At 38.2% G+C, this 20,728-nt stretch overlaps 1 protein-coding gene across 2 annotated transcripts in view; it reads right to left on the reverse strand.

Annotated features, from left to right (window-relative positions):
• The window catches only part of SLC24A2 (solute carrier family 24 member 2), a gene marked incomplete at its 5' end in the record, with an annotated part of 113,253 nt that overhangs the window by 18,450 nt on the left and 74,075 nt on the right, over positions 1–20,728 (reverse strand). The window contains 3 exons of one of the 2 annotated variants that reach the window (XM_082013796.1): positions 9,437–9,525; positions 11,194–11,289; positions 17,385–17,435. In XM_082013796.1, coding sequence (XP_081869922.1) covers positions 9,437–9,525; positions 11,194–11,289; positions 17,385–17,435 — 236 coding nt within the window. The remainder of the gene's footprint in view (positions 1–9,436; positions 9,526–11,193; positions 11,290–17,384; positions 17,436–20,728) is intronic. The other variant, XM_082013797.1, reaches the window with a different exon arrangement.

Here is a 20,728-nt window from a genome sequence, read left to right on the forward strand (position 1 = left end):
GCTCTTTCAAGGAACCCTGCTGCCTCCTGCACCAGGATCCTTTTCTCTCTGAGACAGGTGTACCACGTTTGTCGCCAGCAGGCCTGGTGTCGTGTAGACCGACCCATGATAAAAAACCCCAAAACTCTGCCAGTGGCACCATTCTCGGAGCCAGTTATTGATCTGCTGAATATTCCTGTTTCTTCCCCCATAATACCCTGCAACTGGAAAGATAGAGGAGAACACTGCTTGTGCTCCTGATCCAGTCATTACAGGTTTAGACACAAGACACATTAGATCTTCATATATAACAGTCATTAATGTGTTTCGATGAAATTCACATTAGCTGTCATAATTCTTTCCACTCTTTATTTATTGTATCCTCTTTTTTTCTTGCTTGTGCTTGGGACTGTCTTTTTGTTACATATACATTTGCAGGGCTGAATATTGTATGTATATTCATGCCTAGATGGGATGGACATGGTATCCTGGTGCATATTAATCAATAATGATAACCAAATTCATTCTCTAATATGAAAATTCTACTAGGGTTAATGAGGTACATCTTGAAACTACAAAAAATATAGTTATGATTCCTTATTTTCAAGAAATGATATTAGAAGTGCTTTGCTCTGTGTTCTCTTTTACAGATCTGTAACAAATATTCTTTCCTTTTAAACCAGTCTATGTATATTCAAAACCCTATGCTTGCTACTTCAATTCTTCTTCGACGTAACTCATTACAAACAATGAAAAAGGTACCAAATCTCTGGACGCTCTATCTTTCAGAAGTTCTTCATCCAAGATCATCTATCTAATACTGTCTGTAATCCCACAGAAGAAATCTCTTACTCGTTTGCTCAGGACTGGTCTGACAACTTTTCACAATCTCCCAAGAAAATTTTTGCAAACAGAGGAAATGATTATGTGTTTCACATTATATAAACACTACAAACATATGGTGACATTTTATCAATAACTATTTTGTTTATAAACAACAGCTTATAGCAAACTCCATCTGCCAAAGTCACAATGCAGTCACTGCTTCTAGCAAATATCAGAAAATCACTGTCACCATGGATGCTTACACTCATCTTAGGAAAAACAGTTGCATTTCTGGCACTATATCAAACTGCATTTTTATACTTTTTTCCTGACAGTAGGACAAAGTGGAAAACAAGTACAATGAACCACCTCAAATTTATCTGAAATACTGAATTTGTCACTATTTACTAACTAGCCTGTATTGTGTAACAGCTATAGCATATGAATTATAAATATTACATTCTGAGCATTATTCTCTTAGCCCAACTAAGCTGAAGAGCTGTGCTATAAATTCTCATGCTTGTGCATTCATTGTGCATTTAGACTTCTGATATCATTAATCAATACAGAATTAACATTAGGACTCCAGAGGAAAGGAAACTGCAGACAAGAACTACCTGCAGTTCAGTTTGCTTATACTTAAACTATAGATATTGTACCACCTATAAAAAGGCAATTTCGTTCTTTGCCTGATAGTGCTCAGCTTTTTTTTTCTTGGAAGTGAAGAGCTCTGTACAACCCAACTTCTCACAATGAGTGGATCAAGAAAAAATTATGATGTCTCAAAATGTTACCTGTGTCAGAGGTAGGTACTGATTTTCAGAATTGAGATTGATTTTTTCTTCAGAATAGCAAATCTCACATTAATTGATTTCGCTAGAAAGGCAGAGGACAAAGGCAATTGGAGCCCTGCTGTGAACAGCCTCAAGTCTCTGTTTTCTGTTTCTTGTCTGTAACTTGAATCGCTCATTTATCTTCTCCTACCTCTCATTCGGAAACAAAATACATGAAAGAAGATGAGTTAGTAGGCTAGTACAGTAGTATGCAATTTATATGGGGTAATGAAAACAGAAAGCAATGTCTGTCTTCATGAATTCTTAAGTAAAATTCAAGCAGGGAGTAAAATTAAATCCCTAGGCTTTCAGAATGCATTCTGTATACATGGATACTCTTCTTAGGGCAGCTAATTTATATTAATCCTCTCTGCACTGGGAATTTACTGAAAAGAGCTACCTTTTGAGTGGAACCTATGGGAAAGAGCAAGGCTAAGGCAGGTATTTGCTCCAAATTCTGTTATTGCTGCTTGTGTCCTCTTGGGCTCTTGCACAAATACCTGAAAGCACAGCTCTCGGAGCTTACAAGCAGTTTTTTGATGCCCATATTACTGCCGACACTCTTTGGGAAATTTGAAAATAAATACTCAGAATGTAATAGTCAAAACTGCCATCAGCCCACCAGGAGAAGTAACAGCTATGGTGTGTGGAGATACATCTGAAGAATAAGCTTTTGTCTTCACACCATTTTTCACTGTCCTAGTTTTCAAGTAAGTCAAACTGGTACACAGCAGAAAAAAATGTGGAATAGGCAACCGAGTAGCCTTGGGAAAATAAAGATCAGCCCCTTTTTACGGCAGCACCATTCTCATTAAGTTACAAAGAGCTGTACCAGCAGACAGTATGCAGGCATTTACTTTAGACTGAGTGTGGCAACTGAAAAATATTCAGGCTTTGGAAAACGTGTTTTTAATGATCAACCAAACAAACACCAGGGATGCTGTAATATATCATGGCCTTACAACAAAGGCTGCTCTAACCTCCTCTATCCTCTCTCTACGAAACAGAAATGTTTAATACAGCCCAGGATCGTAACACGGCCTATAAGACAGACAATGCAACGCTACTCAGATTCACATCATACTAATTTGATGCAAATGGACCTAATACTCCAGGGCAGGGGAGATCTGTCCCCACCAGGGGCTCTGTCCTGAAATGCAGTGCACCATGCTGCTGCTCTTTGGTGGAGAAGGCAAAACATGCTTTACCACACTGTTGCTCAGGTAAGTGCATTAGATCCAACAAAAACAATAAGGCATTTCTGGTGTTTTCCTACGACGTACAAGTTACCTTACATTTTCATGGGACAGTTATCTCTGACATGGTTGGCACGTAAACATTTTACAGTGGGGTTTCCATGGAAACAGGTAAAAGTGTGCGCATGTGTACGCGTGCGTGTGTGTGTGTGTGTCTAGGTGGGAGGAAAAGGTGTTATCTTCAGGCTGGAAGCTATTTTTAAGAAAGCCACAGGTTAAAATGACTATGACTGAACACAATCAAATGCTTGTTAAGAAGCGGGGGGTGAGTGGAAGGGAGACAATTGGACTTCTCAGAAGGATCATTTCTCTGAAGGGCACCCTATAAAACATTTAATGAGATAGTCAGTGTCCTTTTAGTCTTCTTTCATTTTCTCATACACGCTCAGTACCACTCTATGAGGTTTTATATAACAGAGTCTTCTCCTTTGTGGCAACCTGCTAAAGGTTAAGAGACAGAACGCTGTAAGTAGAACAAAATCCCCAAGGAAGATGCAATATCCAGCAGGAGGGAAGGCAATTTCTGGCTGCAAATGAAGCAGGAACATCTTACAGACCTTATGGTGGGAGGAGGTATTGTTCCCTGCTGTGCTGGTTAGCGGCTGGGAAGAAGACCACAGCTGTCTGTCCTCAGCTGAAGATCCTCATTTTATCAAAGTGCAGGAGACCTGCTGCTGCTTAGAGTAGGAGTGGTATTATGAGAGTCTTACTATCTGGGGCGGGCTGCTGGAGACATTTTCTAGAAAGCCTTTTTGAATTTCTGCAAGCAGCATCGAGACAGTTTATCTTGTTGCTCAAGGGTTTGGGCTAGCAAGAGGACAGCTAAGGTACCTTAGAGAAGAGTGGAGTAAGAAGAATGGAGTTAAGGGCTTGGAAAAAGGGAAAAGCAAAACAGTGGAGTTTGTGAGACAAATGAAGAAATTAAAAAAAAAAAAAAAGGAAATAAAGTGAAAGTCACCCAGTTCATGAAACCTTGTGAAAGTCATTCACTGACAGTGTCCTTGATTCTGTCTTGCATAGTGTTTCAGCCGCATGCAATTGAAAAAGAAGGAAAGGAGGAAAGAATAAAGGCCTGGAAAAAATATAAAGATGCCCCGAAAAAGCCTAGAGAAAACATGAGAGATGTAAGGAAAATTAAATCATGGCATTTTTAAAAAGAAGTTTAATTTACAAATATATGAAAATTAAAATACAACATAAAAGCTATATTTTCCCCGCAGTCTTAGCCTGAAGCCTTCCTTTCACAAGGGTCCTTTGCTCAACATCATACTTCTAAAAGAATAGGTGCTTTATAAGTCAGGTGACTATATTTGCATATTCTCTTTGTACTAGTGGAACATAGAGTTTTTAATGTACTTATCTTCAGAAAATTCTAACTCCATTACTGAACTTCATGTTAGATAAATGTTTGTGTCTAGGGGTTTAGACTCACGCACAATAATCTGCACCAGTGAAAAGAAAGAAAAAACACAAATATGACTATGCTTGTTTTGCAAGAGGGAAAAGCATGAAGACTATAGTGGAACTTGACAATGGAGAAAGAATTAGATCCCTGTGCATGTCTTCTGTGTCCTCACTGCAAACGTGTTCCCAACCTACAGTTTTCAGGACAATATATTTTCCCCCAAAAGGCATATTTGCAGCTTGGTTCCTCAAGATGGACAGTGCCTCTAATTTTCTCAGTTCTAAATGATCATCACTGGGATATGGATGAACTTAATGGTAAGTTTTCTTAAGATTTTCTAAGCAGCACTTACAGATCACAGAACCATATCTTTGGACATATACAAGTGGAAAATTGGAGAGAAGTAATTTTATGCTATATCTCCAAATTCTGATACTACAGCACTTCCTTTTGCACTGAATTCAGGAAAAATCATCAAAAATTCAAGCCACCAGATTGAATTCCACTCATAGAAGCAAATGGTGTTCTCAGTGTAAAATGGAGAATACTTGTTCACAAAAAGATCAAAATTCAAGAGCATTTGTAGGTCAAGACTGGGCAAAACAAATGAGTTTGTTCTTGTCACTCAGATTTAATGAGTGAGTTTTTGAAAGAGAAGGAGAAACTATTGATGAGGACAGGCTGGCATACTATCCTGTGCCTTTAGTATTATGTCCCTGAAAAGAGCTGCTCTTAGAACTGATAACATTGTTTTTGAAGATACACTGTTTCTTCAGGGTACGTAGCGTCTGCATAAAGTTTGAAAAAGCTAGAAAGAAGGCTTGGGAGGGCAATGACCAATTTCCCTTCCTGAAATTCTAATCTTCATCAAAGAAAAAGGTTGCATGAATGCTGTGTGTGTGATTCCGTCATTGCCCACACTTCTACGAATCAGGACTAATCCTATTAGTGACCATGAAGTCAATACACAAAGCAGTAGGATACTGAAGAGCCAGTGTTAGCTTCAGAGTGATGCCACAACTTGGGAAGGCGCATCAGGAGGCTGTGCACAAAAAGCTAGGCAATATGTTGAGGAAGGGTCCCTGTACAGCACAGAGTAGTCAGAGAATAATTGAATCATAGAATAGTTTGGGTTGGGAGGGACCTTTAAAGGCCATCTAGTCCAACCCTGCCCCCACAGTGAGCAGGGACATCTTCAACTAGATCTCCCCGAACAAAGCCTCATACATCCTGACCTGGAATGTTTCCAAGGATGGGGCATCTATCACCTCTCTGGCAAACCTGTGCCAGTGGTTCACCACCTTCATTGTGGAAATTTCTTCCTTATATCTAGTCTAAATCTGCCCTTTCTTAGTTTAAAACCATTACCCCTTGGCCTATCGCAATAGGTCCTACTAAAAAGTCTGTCCTCATGTTTCTTCCAAGCCCCCTTTAAAAGTACTGGGAGGCTCTAAGAAGGTCTCTCCAGAGCCTTCTCTTCTTCAGGCTGAACAACCCCAACTTTCCCAGCCTGTCCTCACAGAAGAGGTGTTCCATCCCTCTGATCATTTTTGTGGCCCTCCTCTGGACCCACTCCAACAGGTCCATGTGTTCTGTCTGCTGAGGGTTCCAGAGCTGGATGTAGTACTGCGGGTGGGGTCTCACGAGGGCGGAGTAGAGGGGCAGAATCACCTCCCTCTACCTGCTGGCCACGCTGCTTTGGATGCAGCCCAGGATATGGTTGACCTTCTGGGCTGCGAGTGCTCAATGCTGGCTCATGTCCAGCTTCTCATCCACCAGTGCCCCCAAGTCCTTGTCCATGGGGCTGCTCTCAATCCCTTCATCCTCCAGCCTATACTGACAGCAGAGGTTGCCCCGACCCAGGTGCAGGACTCTGCACTTGGCTTGTTGAACCTCATGAGGTTCACATGGGCCCATGCCTTGAGCTTATCCAAGTCCTTCTGCACAGCATTGCATCCCTCAGAACCATCAACCGCACCGCTCAGCTTGGTGTCGTCTGCAAACTTGCTGAGAGTGCACACGATCCCACTGTCTGTGTCATGGATGAAGACATTAAACAGTACTGGTCCCACTACTCAATATCCCAGAGTGACACCACTTTCACAGATCTCCATCTGGACATTGAGGCATTGACCACTACCTTTTGGATGTGATCATCCAACCAATTCCTCATCCACCAAACTATGCACCCATCAAATCCCTGTCTCTCAAATTTAGACAGGATGGCATGGGGCACTGTGCCAAAGCAAAGCGGGGTCCTAAGTATCATAGAGACCTATTTATTTGTTACATGGATGAGTAAATTATTTTTATTATAACTTTTCAAAAATCCCAATATATACTTCCAAATTACAAAATCGTTTCCAGCATATTAATAACTGAAACAGCCTGAGATAGCAACAGCTGTCAGGTTATCACTGGAAGAAGAGAAAATTAGAAAGGCCACTGGGGAGAAGACCAGCAAGGGCCATCTCAAAATGTTGTTAGGGGACTCCTATTTTTTGTTGTGACAGCAGACACCTAAAACCCTTTCTTTCAGATTGATGGAGCTAAATCTGCAGAATCACTCCTCCATCAGGTACAAACCTTCCTGCTTGCTCCATCTTGTCATTTGGATGAGGATAAATAATGTATCCCACCTCTGATACAGCACAGTAGTTTTTCATAATGTCCTAATACTTGCTGAAATTAACATAAAAGTTCTAAACGATGCTTCCCTGAAAGTTTAAAATGTCTAAAGGGAGGTGAGAGGAAGACATCGCTGAGTAATGTACTCTCACAATAATTTTCCCTCCTTACCCTGCAGTTACTTGAATTTGAAACCATTGTCTTGAATGATGAGGCTGCTTGACCTTGCAGATTTCTGAACAAGCTTAGAAACTGCTTCATTACAATGGAAAATGATAGCATACAAATATTGCTGTGAGATGTGATAGCTTAAGATTGCTTTTCCTTCATTGTTTTCACTGAACATTCCCAGTGGAAAAAATGTTACAAAGCAAGACGAGTTTCCTTCTTAAGCTACTGAACTCTGTTAGAGCCTATGAGACTTTTAATACATCCCACGGGCTGATTTACATATGCCCTGACAGGTTACACCAGGCTATATCATCCCTTATTGACCTTTGAGAACAGAAGTCTAAAAGACACTCTGCTTTGGATTTTGTTATTTTTTTTGCTGAAGTTAAAAAATAGCCTAAAGACATATTTCACTGCAGCGGTGAGGTCAGACTCTTAGAACAGGATCCAAATGCATCTGAAAATTTATCCTTCCTTACCTTAAAATGTTGAGTGTTGCAGTGCGGTGCTGAGAATTTTTATTATGTAGATTTTACACATCTCATTTATGTAAGAGTAATGCTTTGGTGGTCTGGCAAGGATCTTTAAGTGGTATGTCAGTCTGAAAAACTCAGTTTAACAGGAAAGGTAATTTAATGTTCTACATGCTCTCTTTTCCACAGGAGACTATTATCACTACTGATCGATCATTCAGAGTATCAAAAACTACCCATCTCTTTTAGCTCCTTGATTCTGATTCTCAATTTCTATTCCCAGAGACCAAAACTATCTGCAAACAGTGAAGAATTAAAGCTATCTGCCAATATATGGTGCACTAACACACCAGTTGGCCAGAACCATCTTGTCATTTCTCCACCTCCAGCTGTGTAAAGCAAACAGAATCTTTTCGCAAAGGCTCACCCTACTACATATCGCAGGTTTTTTTTCCAGTCTTGCAGAAAAAAGTTGGATAATGTCTCCCTGTTATACAGATGTTTCAGTATAAATTACCTTTGTTTGTGTGGGATAATTGTGCTTAGGAAGCAGCCAACAGGCATAGCACACTCCATTACTCCTAATTTTTCCTGTGGCTTGCAGAGCCTTTCAAGGAAAGAATTTCACCTACAGTGATATTGTTCAGGGCATGAAGAAGGCAAGATGATCTCTGACTTGGACTAACAATTTTGTTAAATGATAAATAAGCAAAAGCAACTAAAATATCAAAACCTAAACTTGGGATGATTCAAAACAAAACATAGCCATTGCCTTGTTTGCATGATTTTGCTGTATGTAAATGCAACACAGCTCACCCCACTTTTAATAAGAGGAAGCTCATGTTATGGTATAGACCATTGCTCAGACATCTCTTGCAGTACCTTTCTTGTGTCTCTATAGCCTAAGGAGAAGGCTAAGAAGTAAATTGACCAAACAAAACCATTATAAAAGCTTCTGTGTCAAGGATTATATTTAACCAGACTTTCTCCCTTTATGCAGGTTTTGACGTCTCAGTCTAAAATCTCAGTGCTCAAGTTTAGCACAATCAATTCACCAGCATTTTTCCACTTGTTTGCCTACTTGGGATGCAGGTGGTATTAATAAAATTAAAAAAAAAATTAAAGACATTTAAAAAAGACCTGACAGGGCCAAATTTTGCAGTCAGCTACTCTTGAGAACTACAGCTTATTTAAGAAACAAGCTAGCTCAACTGTATAGGTATTTCAGTAGCCATTGTGCAAGTTAGACACAGTTATGCAGTTACTTATTATCTACAAAAGGTATATGTTAAAATAAATACATTTAATTGTTTAATTACTGCTTTTGCAGATCTTAGCCATATGCAATAAGAGTCATAGAAACACCAGTATAGTATATCTCATTCAGCTTAATTTGTTGTTTGGCTCACGATAACAGAAGGCAGGATGGAGCAGAAGGTTGTGTACAGCTCCTCTTTTATAACTACTTTTATAGCTACTTTTAACCATCCCATGGAGCACAATATGACAGGCTACACTAAGACAACAAGTTTTGTGCAATGTGATGATAATCAGACAAGCGATTTCCATTAGCTATATTTAAGGCTGTGAACATCTTATCTAATAAGTAAAAATACATTTCCTAAAAGAATACATTCCAGACTACCATTTTACCTTAAACTGAAGGGCAGGGGCACAAGAGAAGAGCTTTTATATATGGCAAACCATACATTGGGTTCAATTGTAAATGAAGATTAAATATATTGTAGTCAGTTCATATTAACAGCTTCCTGCTATTAAAATGTATACTTTCAGTCAAAAGCACAATCAAGCATGCAATATATTCACCAATACAAAAATAAAAAGAAGAATAAAAAAGACATTGACCTCTTCTTCAATGTTATGGGCGATTCCATTCTGCACTGGTCCTGAATCACTTGGTGGCGTTACTGCAACTTCCACCTTTGCACTTTTTTCTGTGGCATTATCCATAAATAAGAGTGGGAAAACAACAGAACAGAATATTAAGTAAGAAATCATCAGTGAAACTTCTGTCATATATTCAGTCTGTGTAAATCATCAAATACTGAAGGTGGACCAACATCTGCCTTAAAAAGAGAGAGACAAAAATCTTGTCTTCTATTTGACCAGTACACATTTTGAATAAAATTCTTATGCGATTGCATCTGAAGAAACTATTCTACTGGTATTCATATCCTAGAAAAATTTACGTTCTTTGCAATATTCAATGCTTTTGTTTTATGCTAAACTCACTGAGCCTAATACTTAAGGTAAAAAGTGATGTATAGCATTCTCCCCAGATGTTAAAGAATGCAACATGTTACATTTACAGGTGAGGGGATATATTCAACAAGATGTAACTTTTATAACACACTAACTCCTCCAATTAGTAAAGTTACTTCCAAGCTGTAATCATGCTCTTCCTCATGCAAAAATGTGGGAAAAGACTAAATGGATGGTCTAATAACATGCAATAACAGAGGATGATCTTTAAAACAGAATCCTGTAGTCCTTGTGCTAACCTTTTACAGGAATTAAAGGGATAAAATTGGGCCTTTGGTTTTGATGCCAAATTTACTCAAATTTCTTCTTTCTTTGACTATCCTAGAATTCTCTAAACAGTAATTATCTCTTTACGTATGTACTAGATAAAAACGTCAATGGCCAAAAATCCCTTGGACAAATAAAAGTTATGGGGTATAGCAATATGAAATGTCTAATTCAAGTTCAACATGCCTTATGGTATGCTCTTGTGCACAGAAATAAATACAGCTGTCTAGTTACATTACTGTTATGCTTTGATTCTTCTAAATTAAAAATCTGAGATCACAGCCACAGCAGAGTGCGAGACTATCTGTAATTATTTCAGTGCATGTGTGTTGTCTCTTAACCCCACAGCCAGCATTATGGTTTATTAACAGTCCCATCCAACTGCCTAATTCTGGAAGCAAATAGTATCTAAATACAGCACCAGGTTAAAAAGTTTCAATTAATAAAATTCTTCAGCTTTTATCAGACATATTTGCATCTGGCTTTCTGATGAAGAGAACATGCCGAGGCAAAGTAGAGAAAACAGGACACAGTACATTTTCTTTTAGTATAGGAACTTTTGAACCGAAATACAAATTCTTACCCTTAATGGAAAACCGTAGTAAGCTAATCCTGCACAATTAGCATAGATGGGCCTAAATGACTCTCAGCAAGTAGTAGACAGACAAATCAGATCTTAAATATGAAGGCTGTTTCTTTTTGGGTGATACCACATAAAACATATATTCTCCTAAAGCAGTTCAAAATTAAATAGATTTTCACACATAAACTGTGAGTAAGTTTTGTCACTCTATTTCTGTCACCTCAACAGATATCCAAAATCAGCATTGCATTTTTGTTTTCAACCCTGCCAGGAGGCTTTCTAGGTATCTTAACTGACTTTCTCTTCTTGCACTTAAACTCTCGTCCCATCCATAAGTTTCATACTCTTTTGTACAGGGAATCAGAATATTTTTAGTAAGATAATATAAATGAAATAGAAGAAGAAATTGATCCCGAAGGATTTTCAAGCAAAATGAAACAGTGAAAAAGGCCCTCAGGAACAGGTGATAAATCTGCACTGCTGCACTCACCATGATTACCAGCTCCATTCTGCCTTTCACTGTCTTCCACCTGGCATTTCTTTTTGGCAATCTTATGCAGAATTGAGGCCCTTTCCTTGAACTTTCCTAAAAGAAAGTATTATCATTATTAAAATGCAATCATTTTGAGAAGCAAAGTTTCTTTGTCACAGCTTAGGCTCTATAAATCAGTGCTGACAATCCATTTCCATCCCTCCTCAAACAGAAAACATGTTATTAAATACTACCTGATGTTCTCATATATACTTCTTCTTCTTAGTAAAAATAAACTTTTTTTTTTATTTTCTGAGAACTCAGCAACAAATTGAACAAGAAATTGAAAACAAAAGCTATTAATTTTCTTCAGAAGCACTCAGTAAAGTTCCACCTATAAAAGTGTTGGATTTCAGCCTAAACAGAAGATGAATACAGATGAATAAAGATATTATACACAAACGCAAACAGTTTCAGGTCTCAATTAGTAGTGCAATAACACAGAATTTCAGATGAACCCATACATTGCATCGTGGTGACTGTGGTCAACTTTGTCACTTTGCACGCAGCTACGTGCCTGTGACTTCTACAGATACTTCAGAGGGAGAAGAAGAAATCCAGAATACATGGTTTCCATGCCAGCTTCTCAGAGACAAATTTTCTTCTCAACCTGCCAGGTGGTTTTTGTGTTCCATGAGGTTAACCATGCAGCTCATCATCTAGACTGTTTCTAGGGCAACTCATTCCATCCTAAGAGAGACCCCAGGTCCTGACACTCTTTATTGACCAGTGAGTCCAAACGGCACATTCAAACTAGGCATTGTCAAAGATGGCAAGTATTAAGTGAAATTAATTTAATCGTTCCTCTACATTGATTGATCTTTTTATGTAAAGACCCTGTGTACAGCTTATGACAGTCTATGTCATGCAGAAAGACGACGTATCTGCCTTTCTTTATTGTTATCCTCATTGCTATTGCTCTTCAAGTCTTTTTTTATCCTTTTTTAAAAGTGTAACTGGTGGCTATAGTACAGTACACTTCTATTTAAGAACACTAGGATCATACAGGGGCCATGACTGTTTTAATTTTTCATCTCCAGTTAAAAAAACTGAAATCATTGAAAACTGTTGGTGTGCCTGAAGCAAAAACAGCGCAGGCTTAAGACCAAAAGATATTTCAGTGGAATCACATAATTAACAGTGGGAAGTAACAGTGAGAAGTCATGAATGAACTCAGTTAGTTGCATAATAGACTCTGTTTCCAAGCTAAAATAAAAGACACACATGAATAAATCATTGCCAAGAAATCCTCTCTTCAGTTCTCACAAATGGAAGCTTCAAACCCCTGTACCAACACTTTTTTATGTGAAGAAGCATATGCACAGTCCACAGGGACTAGAAGCTATCATTTGCTGGGAAGTGGGTTTAATTTGTCAAGAGCAAATCACTTGGAAAGTAATAAAAATACCACAAAGATTTAATAAGCAGTATTGTCCTTTCAGCAGTCCCTATCTTTTCACAAACACATCACGCTCCAAAAAAATAATTAGCCATTCACAATGTATGGCAAAGATTATCTTTTTTGGTACATAGCACCTAGAGTAAAATTGCCTGCAGAAGAGTCTCTAAGCATATAACACAATCATAAATAGCAAGCCATCTCATTATTTCAGTGCCCAGGGCCACAGATTTTGGTTAGAAGGGGAAGAAGAAAGAAAGAATTAAAGGAAGAAAAAGAGAGAGAGAAAAGGAATTGCTTGGAATATCAGATAAGAACATCAAAAAACCAGAGGAAAATTGCAAATCATATTTAAAAATATTTTAAGCTGAAATGCTAAGAGTCAGGTCTGTTCCTAACTTCTTTTGCAACACTAGGGGGGATTTAAAAAGTGCTTATGCAGAAGCACATGTAGATACTGAAAGATGCCTGCATAATTTTTATACAACACCTATGTCAGTTTGCTAAAGGATTGCTTTAGGTTTCAGACTCCAACTCAGCTTCATATGTTTGAGAATTTGGCTTGTGATGCCTCAAATACACAAATGCATTTTTTTTGCAAGCAATGCAAATGATGCAACTGAGACGTTTTCTGAGAAATATCTGTGGAACCATCCATGTCTCCACCTACTCCAGGATGGTATAAGACCTTTTAATTTAAGGGTCATTTAAAAAAGTTTAATTAAAGTGACACAGAATTCTATAAGGGTACTCTGTTCTTTGGTTTAAGATTGTTTGAAATTGTTTAGGTTTTTTTAATAGAGAAACTTGAGCCATTATCGAACTGAAAAGAAAATGTCTCCATAGAGACTGTTTTAGATTAGCTTAATTGAAGTTGTATTCAATCTTTTTTCACATTTCCGAAAGCCTTCCTCCCATCTTTAGGAAGAATTTCTTACATTGACTTTTAACATTGCTAGTTACACCACTTCTTTCAGGAGACTGTTCCAGTTATAAGTCACTGTCATGGAAATTAACCTCAACATTAGAAATGGAAACTGTATTATGGCTTATTTTTAGTTCTCAGTACACGCATGGTTCAGTTCACATTGTTTTACATCATTACCTTCGATTTGATTCACTCAGTGTAGGTAACAAACAGTGGGAGCAAATGATTAAAAGACATAATATCGACTCTCAGAAGCATGAAACTGAGCAAAGCAGTAGTGCTAGCTTGCATAAAGACAGTGAGGTGTAAAAATACAGCAGAGCTATGCCTCCTCCCTCCCTTTCCCTGTCATTTTCCTCCTACAAACCAAATCAAAACGTGTTCAGTGAAGGGGAAGCACAAAGCCACCATGAAAAAGGACCAGCCGAAGATATTTTGAAGTCATTCAAATTTACAGACAGCCACAAAGGTTTCATCTTAGCCACAGATCTTCTCTCATGCCTTTTTTCTCATCTTTAGGTGGGGTTACTAAAATAATCCATAGGAATTTTATGTTACTGTTAGTATTTCTAGGAGAAGGTAGGAACTGTTAATAGTCCTATGCACTATGGGTTTGACTACCTAAGAGTAAGTTTCACACCATCTGGTACCATGAGAGTTTAGGTGAATAAATATGCTTGATTCCACAGAACCAAAATAGGATAGATTGTTATAGAGAATTCTTAATTAATCTAGATTCACTGAACTAAGACAGATTTTGCAGCTCATTTTAGTTTACAAAGGATGCGGTAGAAGGAACAGGAGATCAAGGACAGGTGATTAGCAAAGAAGGTAGCTTAAAACTAAATCGTTTTTATTTGAATATATGCAAACAAATCGGTATTGTATAATGCCTTGATCTTTATGAGGAACTCCAGCTGGCATCAGTTGGCAGAGATTCTCCTCCTGATCAAGGATATATTAAAAAGCCAATCAATTTACTACAATCTAAATTGCAGACTACAGATTCCCTGGGCCAGAAAAGCCTTTGATTTGATAGGAAAATAGTTTATCTTCAGAAATTAACTCATTTAAATAATTCAAGATGCTACCATTTGTCTAGTTTTCAGTCTCTGATCAGATGTAAATTACTGTATCTATGCAGCTATAGCCAAGCTTTCATGAGTCTGAAGATGTCAAACCTGTGGCTGCTGAGCAGTCTGGACTGTACCTACCAGTCCTGCTCATGGCCAGCTGTGGAACACAACTAGTGGGTCACAACTGATCAGTTCCAGAAATTCACCTCAGGTGCTTTCTCCTTTAGCTTTAAAATCCTGCAGAAGCATCGAATGAAAATATATGCAGTTTTGTTATGCTGTCGGCTGTTGGTGGAGGGTACTTGACAGCACAAGATTACTGTGAAGGTTTCTTCCCATGTGGTAGGGTATATTTTCTCTCCCAGTTGGGCCTGATTAACCTGCAATTAATTTAAAGTCACTTTCAGACCAAATAGGAGCAAATAAAACAATAGAGATCAGTTTCTAAGACCTAGAGCACAATAGCCCTTGGGCCATTAGCCTATATCTGATTGTGTATTGTGACCGAACCATCACTTTTTGTCTCTGGTTGTTCTGATGCAGCAGCAAGAATAGACATGCCTGTGCTTCTCCACTGGAGGACTGAAAGATCTGGTACCTATGTCCACTCAGGATTTGAGGACCTGGAGATAAGGATGTACTGTATTAGAAAAAAATCCATGGACTTGTAACTGGGTTTATGTGCTCCTGTGACTAACCTTCTATACAAAATGTATAAAAAGCTCAGTCAAAAAAGGAAGAGGAAGAGGAAAACACATAATGCAAATAAGTGTGATGCACAGTGATAGTGGTAATACTTTTGAATATCCAAACAGAAAGTTCAAAATATAGCACACTTTGATCTAAATAGAGCTTCTGGGATACACTATTCATGACTTGTGTTGTGAAAAACCTGTGAAAAAGATGATGACAGTTGTTACTTGAGAAGGTAAACTGTATCATAGACTCTTCTTGGTGTTAATACTCCTAAAGACAAAGAGCTTCCTTTCTTATTTTTGCTACTGGAAGCTTTTTGCTGCTGGATTTTTGCTATTGCTACAGTATGGTCTTGGATTATTTATTCATGAGGAGTGCTTTCTGAGATGACATTGAATATTAATAGCATTACTTCAGCATAGGCACAGTATTGATATATACATATATTGTATGCATCAAACTTGCATGGGTATTTTAACTGTCAATAGAGTATTTATGAATATGAGAAGGCTACTAATGTAGTGACTACTTTTGAAATGGTAGATTTAATACTTCAGCACAAAAAATAAAAACCTTAACATACCCAACACTAAGGCTACAATGAGGAATGACCTTTGCATCTTGACTGTAATGAAGACTGAGATGAGACATACTGCAAAACCTTTAGTTCTGTTAGCTGTATCTGCATGGCCTGGGTTAACGACACATTTCAGGTGCTTGAGAGGTGGATTTAAACAACACAGACATCGCTGTTTGCCTGGTAAAATCTCCTCTCAGTCATCTTTTCTTATATTGGTGCCACTGCTGTGAATCAGATGGTGAATCTGGGCAATGGAGGGCTGCTGCGGCAAGGCTGCCCTATGATCTGGTACTCATGCCTGCTACAGAAGAAAACAGCATCTTCCAACATCAGGCACAAAGGTGGAAGGAACCGCCTCCTACAGCTAGCCCCAGAACAGTGTGGTTATATTTGAGTATCAACAGCAGACACAGAAAATGGGAAATAGTCAGAAGGTATCACTTTTTTCTTTCCCTGGAGAAACGATCATGAGTAAGTCATATAATGAAGGTTTTTTAAAACCTTTTTAACTTCAACAATAATCTAAACTAGAAAATAATGGTGTTTTTAAAAATAGAGAATTAAGCTATTCGTCTTCTATTCCCAACATTAAAAATACGTAGGAATAGGCAGCTAACTTTTCTACAGGCCTCAAGCTTATCTCCATCCTCAAGCACTAATTACTAAACTGAACATTCATGAAACCATCTGTCTGGCATTATAATCAGAGAGCTGGACAAGAGGCCTTGATCCTGCAGACAATCAGGTCTCAATTCAGGGAAACTTCCAAATTACAGAAATGCTGACCGCACTAGGACTGAAAGCATGTGCTGGAAATTTAGTACACAGTTAACTGCTTTCCTGCATTAGTATGATAAACTGCAATGCTTTAGAATCAGCAGAAAAATTTCCCAAGATTTCACTGAGCCCTGATTCTGGCCCTAATTACTTCCTTATTGTATTGCAAGAATTGGTATTTTAAATTGCATAATTTTTGCATTGCAATTAAGCATACGATCAATACTCCAGGAATAGTCATGCCTAGTTTTTAAAGTTTATTCATTACTTTGAATAACACAGTAAACTGAAGTCACGTAACAATTGTTCTCAAATTGAGTGATTTGAACATTCATAAATTAATTCATCTTCTTGAATGCATTGTAAAACATGGCATAAACTAAGCACCTACGATCTACGTTATACTGTGCAGTATAATTTGCGAGTCTGGTTTTGCATGTATGTTATTCTTTAATAAAAGCATTCCATTGTATTTCCTTATCTGAAACAGCAAAACTGAAACGCTGAAAGCAAAAACCTAAAAAAAGAGCCATAACTGATCGTGCCGTCAATGAAGACATGCAAAAAGGAGTTATTCAAAAATGGAGAAACTGAAATTAGGACTAAGAAAAATGAAGGAAAAAGTAAACACATAAAAGGCACTTAAAGGGCTTCAAAAAAAGCTGATACAAACAATTCTAAAATATTTCTTACCTTCTTCAGTCATTGTGTCATAATATTTTAGGTTTCCATATGATCCAAGCTCTACAACATCACAGTAAAAGACACAAAGATAAGGAACCAGCAGACATTCAAGAAATGTACACGTTTCTGCATGTGCTTCACAAACTCCAACAGCGATTATGCAAAAAATTCTGCAGGACCACGAAAAAGGGATTACAAAAATGGCAGTGCCTTCCTCCCCCCCAGAAATTTCACAAGTCCCTGGCTTTAGGTAAGTAATTTGCTCAAGTGAGATGTAGGAGAAGCACTGAAATCTAAAACTCAGCCTTTTCAACCTGATTGCCAATTTGGTGCCTCTACATTTGGGAAAACATAGTAAAACTTGACAGCACCTAATCAGCAGGAGCTTTGGAAACTAAACTCTTTTAACATTCCCCACGTCAGACATTCAAATACTTACACATCCAAATTAAACAAAAAATGTCAAAACATAAAATCTAAGGAATTTTTCATAATGCTGTCCCACAACCATTGTTTTGATACCAGTGCTGATGTTGACTTGATTTAGAAGGGTTAGTTACTTTAACCACTCTCTTGTCACTTGTGAAATCGGAAAAAAAGTATTTACTCACTTCGTTAGGTGGTATGAGCCCTCTATGAACTAAATCATTATGAGATCTGAATATGTTGCATTACTATATGCTAGCAGGGCAGAGAAAAGAATGGAATGCAGAGATCTCCAGATCTTTAGGGCTACTGTTATTTTTCTGTGTAACACAATCTTGCATTTTTTTTCTCCAGATGTTGCGTCATACTTTATTTCTTAAAGTGCTTTTTTCTTAAAGTTTGGTATATATGTAAATATATATACAAATACAATAACTAATGCAGACCAACAAAACAGGACAGAGAAAAATTAAGGACAAGCAGGAATTTGTAAATGATTTGTCTGAGAAATTTGCAGATTATTTAACTCATTATTTTTATGTAAAGTTTTACAACTGAACTTCTGAGTATCCAACTTTTGATGGAGTGTAATCATTAAAAAATGGATACTTAACAGTCTGGTAGTGCTGTTTTCTTTGGAAATATTCTCTCCTTATGTTTATGAAACAGCTTAAGCAATTAAATGTACAAATGCTCTCCAATTATTTTGGTTTTAGCTGATGCACCTCATGATCTTTCAATATTTTTCCACACAGGTGGAATTTCCACCTCAATAGAGGTCTGGCTGTTAGTTTTTAACTGTTAAATACTGTTATGATATGCAAATCTCATGCTTTGAGAGACCCCTTTTTTTAATCTATTTGCAGATACCTGAATCTGCCAAATAAACATTTCTTACATCATCTGCAGAGACAGAGAAAGCTTTATGCCGTGTAACTAAGAAATACAGGGTATTTTTAAAAATAATTATAATTGGATTGTAATGATATACTTTATCAAAACCAGTTACAAATGTTGACATACCCTTGCTCATACAATACAGTTACTTGCACATAAGTATGCCCAATAGAATATGACATTACTCTGAGTCTCTCTTAAAGCAAAGAAGGATGTCATGTAACGACAAAATTTAATATATTGTTTTATAATGATACACAATGCATATGCTGTTTTGTAAAAAAGTTCTTAGTGTTGCAACATAATCTTTGCAGCTGCTTTTACATAAAATAAGCTATTGTCCTACCATCTTTATTTTAGTCCTAATGATTTCAATTCCTTACCTGGGAAAAGGTCCAAATAACTTCAATATGGACTTCCCCGCATACAGCATTTGGGACCACACATGCTGTTTAATTAGGGCTCAATATCAGCTGGCTCTACGGCCAGCACCTTTGCTGAAACTTATTCTCACTGATCTCTCTTCTGTGTCTGCAGTCTGCTTTGCTAGACCCCGGGGTGAGGCACCCATCGAAGGATGAGTACAGGAGTGGAAAACAGATGCCAAAAGGAGTCCAAGAGTAATCATAGAAATGGAAGTACATGCAGGAGACAACACTGACAGACAGGGGCTGTATAAACTCATGGAGAAAAAAAGAGTAAGGATGGGGGTGCAGAAGGACAAAATTGAGAAGAAAAAGGTGGTACCATAGTGTGCTGGTTTTGGCTGGGATACAGTTACTTTTCTTCATAGTAGCCAGTATGGGGCTATGTTTTGGATTTGTGCTGAAACAGTGTTGATAATACAGGGATGTTTTCATTACTGCTGAGCAGTGCTTGCGCAGAGCCAAGGCCTTTTCTGCTTCTTGCACCAGCCCACCAGCAAATAGGCTGGGGGTGCACAAGAAGCTGTGAGGGGACACAGCTGGGACAGATGACCCTGACTGACCAAAGGGATATTCCATACTATATGACATCATGCACAGCATATAAAGAAGGGGGACATTCGGAGTGATGGCATTTGTCTTCCCAAGTAACCATTACACGTGACGGAGCCCTGCTTCCCTGGAGATGGCTGAACCCCTGCCTGCCCATGGGAATGGGTGAATGAATTCCTTGTTTTGCTTTGCTTGTGTGTGCGGCTTTTGCTTTACCCATTAAACTGCCTTTACCTCAACCCATGGGTTTTCTCGCTTTTTAGTCTTCCAATTCTCCCCCATGCCACCATGAGGGAGTGAGTGAGTGGCTGTTTGGAGCTTAGTTGCCGGCTGGGGTTAAACCACCACACATAGCCACAAACTTAAGAATTAACGGAATGATAGCATGAGGCCTCTAACTTAATGGATGAAGCAGAAGAGGTTTCAGAGGAAGCCAAAAACAATGGTGAACTATGCTCTATCTCCAGGAGAAATAAAAGCGGCAGCAGAAAGACAGGGCATGTCACATACTGGAATCCAGTTTAGATCTATTTTCTTTTCAACTGAAGAGAGAAATACAAGACAAACAGGAAAGAAAAAAAGGAGAGACTGACCTTACAGAGACCAAAAAGAAACAAAGAGACGCATGAGTGTACATGATTCTGATGATAATCACGTTCAACACACCAAGGACTAAACTAAGTTAATTCTTGCAGTTAGCAAAATTACTTCCAGGAAAACTCTAATCTTACTGCTGAGATTACGTTCCTCAAAGCTTTTCTAGTCCTATACCCAGAGCGGAACATTTTATAAAATCACCAGCCCACTGACTGCAATGCACAACAACGATGCCAGAAAACATCAGCTGCATGTATTCACATGAATTATTTTGTGGATTTCAAGATTACTTGGGACAGTGCTGCTCAGCAACATGAAAGGCCTGCCTCTATACAGTCTGCTTCCAATATATTGCACTGGCTTCTGCTGTAAAATTTGGACTAAATCTTCTCTTTGGTATTTATTTTTGAATTTTCCTGTTATAATAACATTCTGTTCAATATGCCTCTAAGTAAA

The sequence above is a fragment of the Phaethon aethereus genome (assembly GCF_964289735.1).
Source record: "Phaethon aethereus genome assembly, chromosome: Z".
NCBI classification, from domain to species: Eukaryota; Metazoa; Chordata; class Aves; order Phaethontiformes; family Phaethontidae; genus Phaethon; species Phaethon aethereus.